General features: G+C 37.4%; 1 protein-coding gene across 1 annotated transcript; it reads right to left on the minus strand.

Moving 5' to 3' along the window:
• Positions 1-1,976: 1,976 nt before the first annotated feature.
• Positions 1,977-19,667, minus strand: LOC125919805 (NKG2-A/NKG2-B type II integral membrane protein-like). The gene is given in 6 exon segments (XM_049626659.1): positions 1,977-2,097; positions 2,327-2,430; positions 17,608-17,732; positions 18,280-18,333; positions 18,815-18,946; positions 19,300-19,667. Coding segments are annotated over 6 exon segments (723 nt in total). The 5' UTR covers positions 19,487-19,667.
• Positions 19,668-20,256: the final 589 nt, after the last annotated feature.

Below are 20,256 nucleotides of genomic sequence, written 5' to 3' on the forward strand. Positions count from 1 at the left end.
GAAACAGTAAGTTATTTGGCAAACAATAATCAAAGGTAAATCCTTTCCCTCTTGTGAGCGAGCTAGGGTAGAAATATCTCTAAATGATTATCAAATTACTCAAGGTTCTCCCCAATTCTGTCAATAACCAGCTGCTTGACCCACAGAAAACTCTTTACATTTCTAATTCTTGTTTTCTTTATTAGTCAACACTATTTTCCCCATTAAAGTATTTCCTAGGCATTGTAGTAACGAGTGGCAAAAGTTAGGATCTGGAGCATTTAAGAAAACAGGATATGTTCCACACTATGTACAATCCAGGTGAGGAGAACAACACACAAGAAAACGTGTCAAAGGACACCGGTTATTAGCCGATGAAGATACCAGTCTTTACCAAAAAATGAAACTAATCACTAAAAACGCTGCACTAAAACGGATTCAGAAGCTACAGCTTGGTTCCATTCTCTGAGGAAGTGGGCAGATCTGAATGGCTCTTAGCAACCCTGTGGTTGTTGCACCCTGAGTGCCCATTAACAATTTAGTACTCTCAGCTCCAAATCTACCCTCCGTGTTCCGTTCTCAGATAATGGAGTTACATCCTGTAAACTTCTCACCCTCATCATCTCACACGATGTTGGCTTTTGTCGGTAAAAGACAATGGAGAGACGGTGCAGCAGAAAGGCCTCTTCTTCCTGGTTTCATGGTGTTTTCCCTCCTCTGGCCACCGTGGCTTGGTTGCCAGCCGCATGCTTGCAGGAAATCCTGTGTATGCAGCCTGGAAGAAGTTTTGGTGGCCTGTCCATCAGTTTCCTGCCCTCAGCTCTGTGCCTCCTAACACTCTGGTGTGGGTTCTTCTTGCCTGCCGGTCACAGCCTGAGATCTATCCTCACCAGTGGACCGTGGAGCTGCTCTCTCCCAGGCCAATCCAGTAAGCATGTCTGCCATGAAGCTGTGTGTAGCAACAATGTCTTTAGTGACATCAAAATCCTGTCTTCGGAGAGTAAGCCTGGCTTCCCAGTGATCGCTCCTTTCGGTACTCTCCTTTAACTCTGACATATTCTTTTATTTAAAATTCTTTTTACTGTTTATTTATTTTTGAGTGAGACACAGACAGAGAGCCAGCAGGGAGGGATAGAGAGAGAGGGGGGGACACAGAATCTGAAGCAGGGTCCAGGCTCTGAGCGACCAGCACAGAACCCGACATGGGGCTCGAACCCACGAACTGTGAGATCATGACCTGAGCTGAAGTTGGAGGCTCAACCAATTGAGCCAATTGGTTGGAGGTTCAACCAATTGAGCCAGGCACCCCTCACTCTAAGTTATTCTTACAAATTTTTTTTTTTCATCTTAGTAGTCTTTCCTCTTAGTAGGCTTTCCCTTACAAATAGAGAATAATTGTATACATCAAACTTCCTTTGGTTTCTGTCTCTTGATTGAATTCTGACTGATAACCTTGCCACTCTGCATTGTTCAACCCTCCTTTGCGACCCCTTTAAGGGCTAGGACAAATCAATTAATTTGGAAATATGATTGGAATTGTTTACTTTATTGAGAGCTTTACAGTAACAGTGCTTGATATTATGATTTGGAATTTATAATTTATTTTAATAAAAAGCAAAAGCTTAAGGAATATATATTATGTACCTTGAGAACGTATTTTTTACATTAATATAACTAAAGATTGAAGAACACCAAGGGTGAATCTTCAGGTACACTTTGGACTTGGGTGATTATGATGCATCACTGTGGATTCGTCCTTGGTAACAAATGGACTGTTCTAGTGAGTGACCTTGATAATGGGAGAGGCCATGCATGTGTACAGACAGAGACAATGTAGGAAACCTCTGTACCTTCCTCTGAGTTTTGTTGTGAACCTAATATTGGTCAAACAAAGAATATCTTAAAAGTATTCTGAGAAAATAATTGGATAGCGTATGAAGAAATGTGAGATATGCTCTTTATAGATGGTGAGATAGCGTTATACCAAAATGAGGTAACTAAAGTGCCTGGTGCTTACAAACATATGGTCTTGTGATTAAGCAGGATTCAAAATAGCTCTTCTTTAATTTAAAATTGAAATATGGACAATTCTGGTCACTCTCTGAAGATACTGGCAACCTGAAATACAGAGAATTATATCGCATTAATCTTAATATATACAATAATCTTTTGATGGATAAACTATTTTGATTAATAGTTATGCATCGAAATGCAAATATTTTCCCTATCATTTTTCTATGGAAACACTTCAACAATTGTGTCTATAAAATTGTCCACATATTGCTGGTTTTCTTTCTAAGATTAATTCCTCGAAGGCATAAAAAACATAAGTTCTTAGGAAACTTACACTTTGGAAGAGACAGTTGAGCCTCTTGACCACACAGATGAATTTTTATTGCTTCTGTGGCAACCTCTAATCCACGAAATAGGAATGAATAAATTCAACAAATACTATGAGAAAATAAATTTTATTAGAAAAGCTCTTGTATTCATTTGGACTTTGTAGTACCAAATAAAGTTAATTCTTTCCTACTTTGTAAAATCTTTCAAATTATAATATAATGTTATGCACTGGACACATTATAAAAGTCTCTTAGCAGGATTAAGTGAGAAGGACATGCTGACGAAGGTCATAATTTTGGGGTTCTGATTATTGACAAAAGGTTAATGATAATTTGTGAAATATTCACGTTGGAAAAAATCCTAGAGATTCAAGTAGGAAGCAGCACGTTTGTCATTTTCTTGCCTGGGATGCTCCCATGCCTCCCCACCTGTTGACCCTAGCTCAGCGATCAAGAAGAATCACAGTTTTTACAGTTCGAGAAGCTGCAAAAAAACAATGGTATTGGTGCCACAGGGGCAGACTTGATTAGCGGTGGGGTTGGGGGCAAACTAGCCTATTGATTTTCACCTCCCAGTGCTGATTTCATTAGGTAATGTTGAAGAAAACCCATACTCTTACTAGTCAGAGGTTTTGGTCTTTGTGTCAAGCTCTGTGACCCCCATAAATATAATGGGAAGGTAGTTCTGTAAAAATACAACAGAAGAGTTGACATCAGCTCTCCACACACTCTTGGCTGATGGAACAGAATATGCACACATGGAGAGGAGGCCAAGACGAACCCAGGAGAAAGTAAGAACAGAAAGAGACTTGAGAACTCATAGTAAAGTTATGAGCTGTCCCCTCCCACATTCACACATGTGCACAAACACACACACATGCACACACATCACATGGCAGAGGGGGGAATCCTCCTGATTTGCAGTATTTGAATGCAGTCTTTTGTTTGTTTATTATTATTATTTATTATTTTTTAAATATAATTTATTGTCAAGTTGGCTAACATACAGTGTATACAGTGTGCTCTTAGTTTGGGGAGTAGATTCCCATGATTCATCACTTACATACAATACCCGGTGCTCATCCCAACAAGTGCCCTCCTCGATGCCCATCACCCATTTTGCCTGCTACCCCACCCCCATCCATCAACCTTCAGTTTGTTCTCTGTATTTAAGACTGTCTTATGGTTTGTCTCTCTCTCTGTTTGTAACATTTTTTTCCCTTTCCCTTCCCCCATGGTCTTCTGTTAAGTTTCTCAAATTCCACAGATGAGTAAAAAACATATGATATCTGTCTTTCTCTGCCTGACTTATTTCACTTAGCATAGTACCCTCCAGTTCCATCGACATTGTTACAAATGGCAGGATTTCACTCTTTTTCATTGCCGACTAGTGTTCCATTGTATATATAAACCACATCTTCTTTATCCACTCATCAGTTGATGGACATTCAGTCTCTTTCCATAATTTGGCTATTGTTGTAGAGCTGCTATAAACATTGGGGAATGCGGTCTTTAAAAAAAAATTGGTATTTGCACTCAGATATCACCTCATGCCAGTCAGAGTGGCCAAAATGAATAAATCAGGAGACTAGATGCTGGAGAGGATGTGGAGAAATGGGAACCCTCTTGCACTGTTGGTGGGAATGCAAACTGGTGCAGCCGCTCTGGAAAACAGTGTGGAGGTTCCTCAAAAAATTAAAACTAGACCTACCCTATGACCCAGAAGTAGCACTGTTGGGAATCTACCCAAGGGATACAGGAGTACTGATGCATAGGGGCACTTGTACCCCAATGTTTATAGCAGCTCTCTCAACAATAGCCAAATTATGGAAAGAGCTTAAATGTCCATAAACTGATGAATGGATAAAGAAACTGTGGTTTCTATACACAATGGAGTACTACGTGGCAATGAGAAAGAATGAAATATGACCCTTTGTAGCAACATGGATGGAACTGAGAGTGTTATGCTAAGTGAAAGAAGCCAAACAGAGAAAGACAGATACCATATGGTTTCACTCTTATGTGGATCCTGAGAAACTTAACAGAAACCCATGGGGGAGGGGAAGGAAAATAAAAAAGAGGTTAGAGTGGGAGAGAGCCAAAGCAGAAGAGACTCTTAAAAACTGAGAACAAACTGAGGGTTGATGGGGTGTGGGAGGGAGAGGAGGGTGGGTGATGGGTATTGAGGAGGGTACCTTTTGGGATGAGCACTGGGTGTTGTATGGAAACCAATTTGACAATAAACTTCATGTATTGAAAAAAATAAAAAAAAATAAAATAAATTGGTATTTGACATCTAAGCTACAAAATTACAAGGGCAATCCCTAGGAAGATAGGCTGAAAAATAAAAATCAACAAAAAGAATCTGGAAAACCTGAACAAAAATATCAGCAGGCAGACTTCAGAGAAGATTCTGCAGTAACGTTTATGCAAATTATAAAAATAATAAATCTAAAAAAAATAGAATGTATGTTTGCTAAAGTATATTTCAAAGAATGTCTACTTGCAAAGTCAAAACACATAAAAAGAAGTTGGAAAATGTCTTCCATAGTAAGAGAATTCATAGGCCATTAGAAACCTCTAATGGGATAAGATGTTACATTTATCAGAAGAAAGTATTTTCAAATAATATTCGTAAATATATGTAAATTATAATGAAAAGTTACTTCAAATAATTAAATGAACAATGTGATGGCAGCAACAGAGCAGGTCGGTGATACCAACAGTGAAATAAAACTATATGAATAAACCACAGAGACATTTTGAGTGTATAAATTCATACCTGAAGTGAAAAATTCAGTAAACTTTCTCTGCAGAAAATTTGAGATGCCGTAGGCAAAACTGATGAGATGGTGGTTACAGTAACAGAATTTATTCATCCCATAGGATGAGAGAGAAAAAAAAAGAGAAAATTTAACAGGGTTCAGAGACCTCCAAAACAGGATCAGGAAAACCAGCTTAGGTCTAAATAGAATCTGACAAGAACAACAGAGACAGAAAAAAAAAAAAAAAAAAAGAACAACAACCATAAATCACAATGAATGAACAACTTATTAGATATAGTTTAATAAATATTTGTGGACATCAGAGGCTTAGCAAACTGCTAATAGCATGAACGCATACAAATCCACATCTCATGACATAATGAAATGACTGAGGGACACTTGCAAACATAGACCAAGAAATAATCTTGAGGTAACAGGGTGGATTAAGATGTGTTTTAAGTCAGTGTGAAAATCAGGGAATGGGTGACATATTTTCCACCTCAATCAGCCTCGGACCACATCATGTACCACAGAATCCATATCTGCTCTGCACACAATTTCAGACTGAAGTGGGACACCATCAGCAAGAGGAAAGAATAGGAAGCCCCGGGCCCTGAATCTCCTATGGAAACAATAATTTAAAGATATATTCAGACACAAACCCATGTATATTCAGCTCATCATTTTTTTAAGGGTGCCAAGACCATTCAGTAGGGAAAGAACAGTATCTGTCACAAATGGTGTGGGAACCTGGCTATCCATATGTAAAAGAATGAAGTTGGCTGCTTACATTTCCACCATATACTAAAGTTAACTCAAAAAGGACTAAGGACCTAAACATAAATGTAAAACTATGTAAATGCATGAAGAAAACCTGGGGGGAAAGTAAACAACATTGTGTTTGGCAATGATTTCTCGGGTATGCCACCCAAACCACAGACTACAAAGGAAAAGTCCATTGTAGAGAAACAGGCTACATCAAACTAAAACATTTCTATGCGTCAGAGGGCGTGATCAACAGAATGAATAGTGGCAAAAACACTTGCAAATCATACATCAAACAAGGGATTCATTTCCAAAATATATAAGGAAACTTACAAGTCAGTAACAACAACAAAAACCAAATCACACAGTTAAAAAATGAGCAAAGACATTGAATAGATTTATCTCCAAAGAAAATATACAAATGGTCAAAAAGCATATGAAAAGATGCTCAATAGCACTAATAATCCGAGAAATGCAGATCAAAACCACGATGAGATAGCACCTCATTCTCATTAGGTTGGATAGAATCAAAAAAGCTTTGGTGAGAAGGTGGAAAAGAGGAGCCTTGCATACTGTTGTTGGGAACATAAATTGGTCAGCTGTTATGAAGGAGAGTATGGAGCTTCTTCAAGAAATTAAAAATACAATTACCAACTGAATCAGTAATCCCACATGTTGCAAAATATCTAAAGGAATTGAAAGCAAGACCTCAAAGAGATGTGTACATCCATCCTCACTGAAGCATTATTCACAAAAGCCAAGTGGTAGAAGCAGTCCAAATGTCTACTGATGGATGGATGGATGGATCAAGAAAACGTGCTGTACACATAACAGTGTATTTATCCAGCCTTAAAAAAGAAGGAAATCTAACCAATTCTATAATATGGATGAAACTCCAGGACATTATGCTAAGTGAAACAAGCCAGTCACACGAATGCAAAAAAGAAAAAAAAAGTGTATGATTCCACTTACATGAAGTGTCTAAAGTAGTCAGATTAGTAGAAACAGTGAGTAGAATGGCAATTGCTAACGGTTGAAGGGAAAGTGGAGAAGGTAATTATTGTTTAATGAGTATAGAGTCCCAGTTTTACAAGGTAGAAGTTCTAGATATAGTTAGCGCCCCTAGCATGGGTGCTTAGAGTTGCTTAAGATGTATGATCTAGTTAAATGCAATGTAAGATGTGAGATAGCATGTGATTCCCACTGTGTGAAAATATAGAAGAAACAAAACTATAGGGACCATAAATAGATCAGTGGTTGACAGGGTTTAGGGGGAAGGAAGTTTGGATAGGTAGAGCACAGAGGACTTTGAAGGCAGTGAAACTATTCTGTATAACTCCATAATGGTTGATACACGTCATTATATATTTCTCCAAACTCATAAAATGCACAACATCAGGAGTACACCTTAAAGTAAACTATGGTCTTTGGGTGACAAAGATGTGTCAAGATAGGTGTATCAATTGAAGCAAACGAACCACCCCGCTGAGGGATGCTGAAAGTGAGAAAGTCTCTGCATTACTGGTGCACAGACACCTAGATAGTAGAGGAATACAGAAAATCTCTGTACTTTGTCTGAGTTTTGCTGTGAGCCTAAAACTGCTCCAAGAAAACAGTCTATTTTTGTTAACATGGATAATGTGGTCAGTTTTACGTTATGTGCATTTTTTTGCCACAACTTAAAAAAAAAATAAAATAAAAAGGCAAACAAAAGAAAGGAGGTGATCTTGACAGAAGCAAGAAAAAAAAAACTACTCATTACATTTAGTAAAATAATGATATGATTAATAGATGAGTTCTTACCAGAAACAATAAAGGATGAAAGATAGGGAAGGTCAAATTCAGAGCTGAAAGTACTGAAAAAAAAAAAAAAAGCAAGAAACAAACCAACTCCCTACACACACACACACACACACACACACAAACCCAAAACAAAACAAAATAAAAACACTTGTCAAACAAGAATTATAAATTCGCAAAACAAATTTTCAAAAAAGAAGTTGCATAAAGACCCCACAACGAACACAAAATCTAAGACAATTTCCTCTTAGTACGCCTGCCCTCTAAAAACGTTCTTTAAGCTACAAGTAAATGATGCCAGTTGGTAATGCATATCTACAAGACAGAATATGATCGCCAGCAACGGTAAATATATTCGTATATTTTAAAACCTGTGTGTATGTTTTCCTCTCTGAATTGCTTCAAAAGATGAGATTATTTAAAGCAATCATTATAACACTGTAGGTGGGATCTATACCACGTACGTTATTTTTTTAGCATTTGTTAATTTCTGTGGCGCAAAGTCACCAAGAGGGCTCATTTCAAGTCTCCAGGGGGAAATCAGTGTTTGGAATCCGAAGGTAGCTGGCTTCAGTACAACCTTGTAAGAACAGGTTTCCGGCTCTCTCTGAAAGTAGAGCGTCCCTATGAAAATGTTCCTAAGCCGAAATGGTGGACACTAAAGAAGTAAATAACATTAATTCATGTGGAAAAATTGTTGAATATTCCCTGATCCCCAAAACATTCCCCACCAAAATAAATAACCCCCAAATAACCTCCCTTACGTTTTTCTGATATAAGACACACCTTGCGAATGGATATGAAAAATAAATTGAACACAGATGCTCAAAAACACAGTTGAAAGCTATGCTTGGTACTGAACTCAGATGCTGAGTATAGTTTCTGAGGAATGAAATTGACAGGGCCAATCTTGCTGCTTGGGGGTGTGAGCTGCCTCTAACAGTAAAACTAGTAGCGAGCACAATTTTTGCTTTTCACCTTTTCTCCTACACACGTTAATCCCCTTCAGATTCTGTTGTTCAGCAAAAAACTGGTACTAACGTAGGTCTTTCACAAAAGCAAACTGACATAAGGCAAATTTTCCTGAAAGTGTGTTTATTATTTTATTAAGAGCATGGGGGAGGGGGCACAGAGAGAGGGAGAGAGAGAATCCCAAGCAGGCTACCCACTGTCAGGGCAGAGCTGGACTCAAGGCTTCATATCTCATGGACCATGTGATCACAACCTGAGCCAAAATCAAGAGTTGGACGCTTAACCAACTGAGCCACGCAGGTGCCGCAGGCATAATACAAATTTTTGAACAGCTGAGGAATACCTGTAATACTTAGGAGGGGGAAAAGGAGCTATGTTCGTGTTACTATAACATATTTTAATGGAAATTAGAATTAATTTGAAGTAGATGGCGATCAGCTAATGATATATGCATAAAGAGTGCTATCAGCAACATAGAAGATGAGCAAATCCCAATAAAAGCAATAAGAACAATAATTATACAACTCCAAACTGAGAACTGCTCAGGGAACACTCTAGACCACAGAAAAACAGCACACACCGGGTGTAGTTCAAAAATCCAGGATGGTCCCATAGAACATAAAGGAAGCATTTTACCTGCATCACCCAACCCTGCAGCTGAGAGCCACTTGGCACCTGGAGGAATCCCCCCAGGGGGAGTCACCTCATGGACAGAAGGGGAGCAGGAGAACCAATAATCTTCAATGATGTGGACATCTGCAGCTTTTGCAACAAAGGTGTCCCACCGATACTGATCCTGATCCCACTAGTTGGAGCAGCCCAGAGTGCTCTCTCTGTATCTCCTCCCAGAGCCTGGGGCTGTTGCTATGGTCAGACTTGCCTTCGGGGACACCAATTGCTGCTTTTAGGGACTGGGTGCCACAGCGCGTCCCTTATACAAGACTAGAGCTGGTCTGATTTTTGCCCTCTCCTGGTCCCAGGTTGGGGCTCTGTCTCAACATTACCAGGGCAGACTCTGCTGCCCTGAACCCTGCCCTCAGCTCCTAAGAATACTTTAACTGCCACTCTAGGTGCAAGTTGCTGCTGTCCTGGATTCTACCCATAGTGTTCCATGCCATGACTCTGTATCTTCATGTAAAGGGTCCTCCTGCTGCTCTGAACCCCATCCCCACTCGATGCCTAGATTCTGGACTGCCATTGCTAACACGAGGTTGCTATTGTTTGAAAACTCCAGCCTCTGACCCATCCTTGCTAGGGCTTGTCATCCTAAGTTCCGTGGTCACCGCTACATAGCTTCTGTCAACCAGAGTCAGAGCGATGAGCACCTGAGACCCAGATACAGTTTCCGTGGCATATCTGCAAGTGTCTCCACCTTGGACCCCAGTGCCACAGCCACAGTAAGTGAACCTGTGCACTGAGACCTTGTGGCGATGGTAGTTCTATCTGTGCCCGACCTTGGATGACAGTTCCAGTACTGCTCTGAGGGCTCTGAGGCCAGCATGCAGTACCTGATACCAGAAAGATCATCTCCACAAGATCTTCTTCCCAAACATAAGGCAGGAGGGAGTGGGATGATATTTTTAAGGCGGTCAAAGGGGGAAAAAAAAAACAGCCAACCAAGAATGCCTTACTCAGCAAAGCTGTCATTCGAAAACGAAGAAGAGATAAAAGCTTTCCCAGCCTCTCACAGGATGGTGTGTCAATGGTTCAGCTTGCCCCGGATGGCAGAGGACAGCAGCACCATGACTCTCGTGGTGGTCTCTAGACCACCATGTGTCAGAACCAGTTTTAAGTATTTGATATGTCTAACTGAAATGCTAAAGGGAATTCTTGAAGCTGAAATAGACAAAAATTAGAAACAATGAAACATATAAACATATAGAATCACTGGTAGAGGCAAAAGGAACAATACCCTTGACATTGGTGTAGACGATGGTTTCTTGGATACCGAAACCACAGGCAACAAAAACTAAAATAAGAAAAGTGGGACTGCATTAAGCCAAAGAGCATCTTTTCAGCAAGGAAAGAACCAAGCAAGTGAAAGAACAATGTAGAGAGCAGAAGAAAATATCTGTAAACAAATATCAGATAAGGGAGTAATATCCATTTATATAAAGAACTCTTACAATGTAATAAAAGCAAAGAACACAATCCAATTCAAAAAATGGGCAAAGGACTTGAGTAGATATTTTTTGAAAGACATACAAATGGCAAGCAGATACAGGTAAGGTGCATAAGGTCACTAATCATAAGGGAAATGCAAATCAAAACCACCAGCTGGGGGCGCCTGGGTGGCTCAGTCGGTTAAGCATCCGACTTCAGCTCGGTCACGATCTCGCGGTCCGTGAGTTCAAGGCCCGCGTTGGGCTCTGGGCTGATGGCTCAGAGCCTGGAGCCTGCTTCAGATTCTGTGTCTCCCTCTCTCTCTGCCCCTCCCCCGCTCATGCTCTGTCTCTCTCTGTCTCAAAAATAAATAAACGTTAAAAAAATTAAAAAATTTTAAAACCCCCAGCTGATGTCACCTCATGCCTGTTAGAATGGTTTAAGTATCTGCCAACAGATTATAGTTAAAGAAGGTATCACATATATACAATATACAAATTCATACACACTGAATATAAATTATTCATCTGTGAGAAAGAAAGAAATCTTGCCATTTGTGGCAAATGGATAAAACTTGAAGGCATTATTGTAAGAGATAAAAGTCAGACAAGGAATGCAAAAACTGTATGGTCTCACATGTGGAATTGAAAAAATTGAACCTGTAAAATTTAAGGATAGAATGTTGTTTACAAGGGGAAGGGGTGGGGAATTCTGGAGATATTTAAGAGTACAAAGTACAACTATAGATAAATAAGTTCTGGAGATCTAATGTACAGCATAGTGATTGTAGTCAGCATTACTGTATTATAACCTTCAGAGTTGCTAAGACTAAATCTTAGCTGTTCTGAACACCCACAAAAAAACCCCCAAGATGGTAAATATGTGACATGAGAAAGGTGTTATCTAACATTACCTTAGCAATTATACTGCAATACATAAATGTATCAAATGAACACATTGTATGCCTTAAATTTATGCAATGTTATATGTCAATTTTACCTAATAAAAACAAACAAAGGATGCGTTTGTTTCTTACAGGTACTAAAGAAATTAGTTAAGAATATAGTTAAGACATCCATAGTGGAATTAAAATGGAGCAATAAAATAACATATGTTTAATACAAAAGATGCCAGGTAAGGTGGAAGAAGAAACTAATACATAGACATAAAGTGAAGGGCAAAATGGCAGGCCTGAATTCAACTATCCCAATAACAACATTCTGTGAATTAGATAAATATTCCAATCAAAAGACAGAAATTGCCATCCTGGCTAAAAAAGTAAGATCCATCTACATGCTCTCTGTAACAGACACACTTTACATTCAAAGGCACCAATAGGTGAAAGTAAAAGGATAGCAAAAGATAGACCTTACAAACAGGAATCCCGTAAGTGAGCAGGGATGGCTATTCTAGTATCAGACAAAGTAGCTGTTAAAACACAAAGTATTAGTAGAAATTAAAAGAAACATTTCAAAATGTTAAGGGTGTCAATATAAGAGAAAAATAAAACAATTATAAACGTATATTAGTCACCTGATAACAGAACCCTCAAACACATGAAATGGAAACTAACAGAATTATAAGTATAGCTGAAGATTTAAATCTCTTCCCTCAGTAAGTGATAGAACAGCTAGTCACAAAAGCAGGAGGACTATGGAAGACTGTCAAAACACTAGGAACCGTCTTGACAACTGACATATATAGAAAGTGTTCTAGGTCATAAATAGGGAACTTAATTTTAAGGGCTGGAAAAATCAAGGTATATTCTCTGAAGACAAAGGAATCAACGAGAAGCAACGACAGAAAGAAATTTGGAGAATTTCCAAACATGTGGAAAGCGATTCACTTCTGAAAAATTTATAGTTCATAGATGCAGTCTTTGAAAATATCTGGTACCGGATGATGGAAATTACCTTGTCTGGATGATAATGTATAAAAATTTGGGGGGGGGGGTTAGAACAAAAGTAGTGTTTAGAGACTTTCTGTACCTTTGTCACCTATATCCAAAAAGAAGAATTCTATAAAATGCATGATCTGAGTAGTTTCCCTCTCAAGAAGCTATAAAGACAAGAGCCAGTTAAAGTTATAGAAGGAAGAAATGATAAACATATTTAGCTGAAAGTTGATTCTGAATTTATGTGTATTAGCATAACTAAGGTAGGTCTAAATGAATCAATACCCAAATATCCAAGAGCATCGGCAATAGAATGGATGAATACATTATAGCAAAATCAGACAATGGGATAGCAAGGACTATGAACAATTTGCAACTTCATGCAACTTTTGGATGAATCACACAAGTTTAGTTTAACCTGAAAGATCCAGTACTGAAGTATGCATAGCGTATGGTTCCATTTCTATAAAGTGTTTTTTAAGTACAGATAAGAACATGAAAGGGACGTTTTGCACTGTTGCTGAAGTTCATTATCTGATTCCATGCAACGGTGACACTTGAAAATCCAGCCATCTGTTGGCATGTATACCATGTGCATCCATAAAAGAATATTATGAAAAGAGGCAAATATACTTAAAACCAGACACAAAATTGAAAAAAAAAAATCCTACCGAACATGACATGTGAAAATCAAAACAAAAAGAAAGAAAAATATCAGAATTGCCTTATATCTTCTAATACAATGTTACCTGTAATTCAGAAAACTTTTCACACTCGGTTACAGAGTATTTAGAAGTTTATGAATAAAAAAAAATGTAATGCCAATTAAAAAACAAAATAACCTTGTAGGGTAGAAAGAAAGGGGTTATAGAAATATGTATTAAGTACATTTTGATGGGAATACTAAAAAAGAACCTAAATTACACGTCAGTGGCAATCATAAATAGATTCTGACAATATATAAAAATAATGGACAATGACATAACTAGATTTATTGAAGTAATGCCATGTTGGATTTACGTTTGAAGTTCCATAGATTTTATCTGTCACATTAGCAGGATAAAAAAGATCAAATGATGTGATTTCTCGGATGCAGAAGGCAAATGATAAAACTAATATTCATTCTTCATTTTAAAAATATTGTTAGAGGGGCACCTGGGTGGCTCAGCTGGTTAAGTGTCTAACTCTTGATTTTGACTCAGGTCATGATCTCACAGTTCATGAGATTTGAGCCCTGCATTAAGCTCTGCATTGAACAGCGAGGAGGCTGCTTGGAATCTCTCTCTCCCTCTCCCTCTCAAACTCTGTCTCTCAAAATAAATAAATATACTTAATATAGATATATATATACCTATATCTATATATCTATATTAAGTATATTTATTTATTTATATTTATATTTATTTATATAGGTATATACCTATATAAGTATATACCTATATCTATATATATTTCTTTAGAAAGATAGAAAATAATAGGAAACATCCATGAAAGATCTAGAATAGATATGATAACTCTGAAAAAGTACTGATATAAACTCACTGTTTAAAAAAATGATGGTTTTTAACATATGAAATTGACATAAAATATATATAATGAGATTAATGGAACAGATTAGAGAGTGGAAAATTTATATCCACACATATATGGAGTGCGCATTTCAACAGAGATGTAAGGTCATTCAGGGGAGAAAGTATAGTCTTTTCAACAAATGTTTGGGAAGCAATGGGATATTAAAATTATTAATAAATATATACTTTATACTATGTACACAAATATAAAAATGGCTTATACATAGGTGTGAAAGATAAAATTTCAAGATGATGTAACAGAAAAAAAAACACATGGCCTAAAGTTGGGCAGAGATTTCTTAGAACACCAGCCACATGAACCATAAAAGAACAAAGTGATAAAGTGTAGTTCACCAGGATAATTTCCCTATTTGAAGAGAAAAGAAAGACAAGTCAGCATCTTGGGAAGAAATGTTTACAAATCATACATCCAATAAAAGAGTTGCTGCCAGGATACATAAAAAAATTCTCAAAATGTAATAACAAAGAGTAAAAATATGTGCAAAATATTTCAATAGAAACTTCACCGAAAAACGTATATGGAGGGCAAAGAGAATACGAAACAATGCTCAACACTACTAGCCTGGGAACATTCAAATTAAAACCACTACAGACCAGACTTCCTGTTCTGGAAAGATAGAGAGGGTAGAATTTTCTCTATTCCTCTCACCAAATACAGCTACAACCCTGGGCATTAAACGGAAAACAATAGAAGAAGACTCAGAAAGGTGATGAGAAAGCTGACCGAACCAGGCACTGGAGACCTGAGGAATGACATGGCAGCGAGCTCCCTGGAAATTTTCTTTACCTCACATATCCCAGACTGGTGCCAGAGAGGCTGGAAAACCACAGACACCAATAGGTACACACAAAAGTCCCCAAGACGCAGGGTACCTGGGTGGCTCAGTCAGTTGAGCATCTGACTTCAGCCCCAGTCATGATCTCACAGTTCATAGGTTCAAGCCCTGAGTCAGGCTCTGGGCTGACAGCTCAGAGCCTGGAGCCTGCTTCGGATTCTGTGTCTCCCTCTCTCTCTGCCCCTCCCCTGGAGGGCATGCCAGAACGCCAAAAGTTTTAGACACTAACTGCATATTCCAATCAAAAACAATTGACTAACCCACAAAAATATCACCCAGGCATGCAGGGGAAATCAACACGTTGTCTGGTGAAGGAAAACTAAGAACATTTGTCACCAGGGGCACCTGGGTGGCTCAAGTCAGTTAAGTGTACCACTCTTGGTTTCTGCTCAGGTTCTGACCTCACAGTTTTGTGAGTTCAAATCCTGCAACTGGTTCTGTGCTGGTAGTGTGGAGCCTGCTTGGGATTCTCTCTCTTTCTCTCTCTCTCTCTCTCTCTCTCTCTCTCTGTCTCTCTCTCTCTCTCTCTCCGCCCTCTCCCCCAAATCGTGCTGTCTCTGACTCTCTCGAAATAAATAAGCTTAAAATAAATGTGTCACCACCAGACCCACTCTGAAAATAATTCCCTTTAGCAGTTTTCTGATAACAAAAGGAATCAGGGAATCTCAGGAAGAAAGAACAAAAGAAAATAAAAAGATCACTGGTTCTAATGGACTTCCTTCACCTCTCGTGCTTTCTAAATTGTTTCATATTTGAGGGAAAATTATCAGTTGAAGCAAAATTATAAAATCAGTTTGATTCTCAATTTTAGTAGAGAAATATTTAAGACAATTATATTATGAATGGGACAACAATAGGGGCCATAAAGGAAAGTAAGGCTCTACATTTTACTCAAACTGCTGTGGGTTGTGATAGACTGCGTAGACTATGATCTCTGAAAATGTAATCATCTATATAAAGATGTTTGATATCTACATTATTTACATAAAGCAGATAAAGCATATAAGTACATATATAAAGTTATTTATGAAGAAAAGATCCACTTTGCTACAAATTATGCTCCATCAATTAGGTCATGATGTAGAAAAGTATAATCTTTTTCTTACAGCATGACAAACACAGCATCACCAAAAAGAAAGTTCCAGTAGGTCATAAACCTTAATTAAGAGTAAAAACAAATAAAGACATGAAGAGAAAAGTTAAATCTTAGAAAGTAACATAGGACAGGATAGTCATGAAGTAGGTCCAAAATAATCACCACCATTCAAAATGATAAATTGGACTATAGTATCATTAATGCGTTTGCGTCATTAAAACCTCCAATGTCGGGGCGCCTGGGTGGCGCAGTCGGTTAAGCGTCCGACTTCAGCCAGGTCACGATCTCGCGGTCTGTGAGTTCGAGCCCCGCATCAGGCTCTGGGCTGATGGCTCGGAGCCTGGAGCCTGTTTCCGATTCTGTGTCTCCCTCTCTCTCTGCCCCTCCCCCGTTCATGCTCTGTCTCTCTCTGTCCCAAAAAAAAAAAAAAAAAAAGTTGAAAAAAAAAAAAAACCCTCCAATGTGAGGGTAAAAATGATAGTCACAGCATCCAAAATCTATTCGCGTCATATAATCATCAGAAATTATTATATTAATTTTTCACTAGTTAATGTGAGATTAAGGGGTTATTTTGTACATGGTGTGTTCACGCAATGCGTTAGAAAAATGTTGGAATAAGGTGATAAATTGAAATACACACGTAACTGTGTAATTTCATTCTAATGCTTAGAAGAAAATGTATTATAAATACCCATAAGGACAATTATCTTATACTTCTATATTTGTATTTTCTTATGATAAGTGTAATATTTATAAGCAAATGCAGTATATCATATACTATAGAGTTATGCATCATATAGAAGTTATTATAAATACAACACAATATGTGAAAAAAAAGCCATGGAAAAAGCTTTCCATAAAAAGTTATTCATAATATCCACATACTAAAAGGGAACTAAATTTATGAAAATAAATTTTAAAATGTCATATTCACAGAACACAGCAGTGAAAATTCACAAACTATAGGCAAATGCGATAATATAATGCCTTACAAATGTCATATGAGAGCGAAGGGAGACACACATAAAAATGCATACTGCATGATTCCATTGAGAAAAAGTCCAAAATTAAGCAAAGATACTCCATAATGTAAATGGATAGGGCTAATAAAGGCCCTAAACTTCTACATCATGATCTGTCTTGTAATTGCGTGGTTCTAACTAGTTTGTGTTCAATTTGTGCAATCATGTACTTATTTTCCTTGAAGCGTCAAAATTAAATAGTAAAGTTTATTTCATGCTAAAGGACATTTATAGAAACACGGTTTTCTATGAAAAGCAAGAACTGGAAATTATTAAATGTTCAGTAACGATATAAAAATATAAATAAAATATCATACCCAAACTATAAACAGACTTCAAAACAAATAACCTACAAATATTTACAAAAATATGGATGAGCTCTACAAATATAATATTAACTGATAAGCTTTTAATAAACTCTGGAAGCATTTGAAATCTTACCACATCCTCTTCATTATCTACGGAGAGCAGGTTAGAGTTTTTAGAAGCACAGGACATCAAACTCTCATTCCACGGTTTTTTTTCAGTGCTGATGTAATAGCAATTGTTGCAATATGTAACCCACTCTTCTGGACAACGACCACAGTGATGTGTTAGAAGAAGATTATGAGATATTATCAAAAATTTTGAATATTACAAAACTCAAATTTTTGCATGGGTATATACATATGTATACATCACATATCTATGCATCCTCCCAGGATGGTATAAATAAAATAGGCTCACACACACTCACAGAGAATGGTCAGGTTCTCATCCTAATTTATGTGCCCATACAAAGCAAACACACAAAAATATCCATCTCTACATGTCCTGAGAGTCACTGAACAAAATCACTTTTATGGATAGTAAAATGATTTGTCTCTTACCATGTTATAGCAAGAGGAAGTTTGAGGTGATTGGTAACAATGCGTATGGTGATTTTAAATGAGTATTTCTTCAAATTGTTACAGAAGAAGTAATATTCTCTGATAATCATTATTTCAGAAAGTTTATATGTGAACTTCTAATTGATTTTCACCCAAATAGACTCGATTCACTTCTTTGCCTAGCCTCAGATGGAGACAAAATAGAAACTATACTAATAACAGAATTTTGAAAATGATGTTGTACCTTTCTGGATCCTTGTTTCCGGGGAAGAATTATTCTGCTCCGGTGTGTCAGTACCTAGAACAATTAAAGTAATCCTCATACAAACTTAATGTTAAACTAAACAAATCATAATGACTGAGTCTCTTAGTTTGAAATTTGGTGTATGGTTTAGAATTAGAAAACTGTAATAAAATTAATTTTACCAGTAAAAAGTGAATAACGGGGGAAGACATTTCAAAAGCCTAAACGAATCAAACCGCACCACCTCTTACAGTATTTGGTAACCAATCTCAAGAATTAATTTGTGTTTCTCCATAAGGTCTCTTTCCTATACCTTGTCTTTGAGTTATGAAATCCGAGTTATGAGAATAAATATGTAATACTACCGACAATTGTTGTTATTTCTACCTTTGACAGTTTCAGAATAATCATTCCAAGTTAGAGCTTAAATGCATTGAAATAAGAGAATAAAATTCCATAATGTTATGAAGTATTTTGAGCCACTGAGGACCATTAAAGTGAAATATTCCCTTTCGTCATTTAAACACTTACTGACCGGGATTAACAGCTAGTATTACCACAGTGGACATCAAGACGAGACAGATGATTCCCAGGATCCCAGCAATGAGCTTCTCTGGACATGATGATAAATAGTAGAAAGAGAAATGAAAACACTGAGAAAGGATGCACAGAAACAATCATTTAGAAAATTTACAAACAGAACCAACGATGCACATGGAATCCCACATAAAAACTTGGGACTCCAAACCTGTATCTGCTATTGTAATCTTCTCTCAGAATATACCCTTGCATTTACAGTAAATATACTACTCCATGACATGTTGGTAAAGACTACAAATTACAACAATGCCTGAACACAGTTAGTTCTCAGATTTTAATTACAGTACCGTATTCCAAATTCAAGTTCGGATTCTCACAAATGAAAAATATACGAGATCATTCCCTACTCACTCCCTACACCCCTGTACCCCAACTGCACATTCTAGAACAGGTATACTGTGTGTGTATTAAATGTTTTACCTTTGCAGGGAGAGCTCTTGCCATTCCCTTGAAGGGCCCGAGAAGCATTTTGAAGATTTAATTCTGCATAGGCTATCTCCTCCTCAGTTACTGAAATGGAACACTTCGTGCCCTTAGGTTGCACTTGCTGTCTTTTTGAGCCCTTAGCATGATGGAGTTCCGCCTAAGTCACGCCTTGGTTGTTCATGTCTGCAGCTGAGTAGTGTCAGCTACAATGTGGATGAAACTGCCCTGAAGGTCTTGATCAAGAGTGTGTGTCATGTGCTGACGACATTGCTAGTACAGTGACACCGGGTGGGGTGCAGGGTGAGGGATGCTACTCATTTGCATCTGAACAATATAAAGTCTGGTACTAACTTCCGTAGAGATAGAAATAAGTGTTTCATGATAGAATAAGTGGTTTTTACTATGCTATTCTATGTTTGACACAACAGTATTTGTTGGAAAAATGTAAAGAAATAAATGAGAGAGGAATAAAGGAATTCGTGAGTAATACTGTCCTTATGATTCCGCAGAAACATTTCAACACTATTAACTGGGCTAAAATTAAAACGCAGTATTAGGAAAAGAATGCTGCATGATGTTTTGGACAATTTAAAACCACTATTGGTTAAAAATTGAGTGTTCTGATTGGAGAATACTAGTTTTAGCACAAATAGAAATTCCCTGAAGTAAAATATTTCTATTTGGGGACTTAGATTTCTTTCCTGAAAGGTCATGTGCTATCAAATGATCTTTTATTTTAAATAAATTTGGAATTCTGTGACATCGTTAAATTTTAAAAGAAAGATTTTATATGTTGCACAATATTACATGACCCACTAAACGTATCTGAAACCTGAACAACACTGAAAACAAAAGAGCAAAAAATATATATATTTTTTAATTTTTATTTTTTAAATTTACATCCAAATTAATTAGCATATAGTACAACAATGATTTCAGGAGTAGATTCTT

Source organism: Panthera uncia, chromosome B4 (genome assembly GCF_023721935.1).
Source record: "Panthera uncia isolate 11264 chromosome B4, Puncia_PCG_1.0, whole genome shotgun sequence".
NCBI lineage: Eukaryota > Metazoa > Chordata > Mammalia > Carnivora > Felidae > Panthera > Panthera uncia.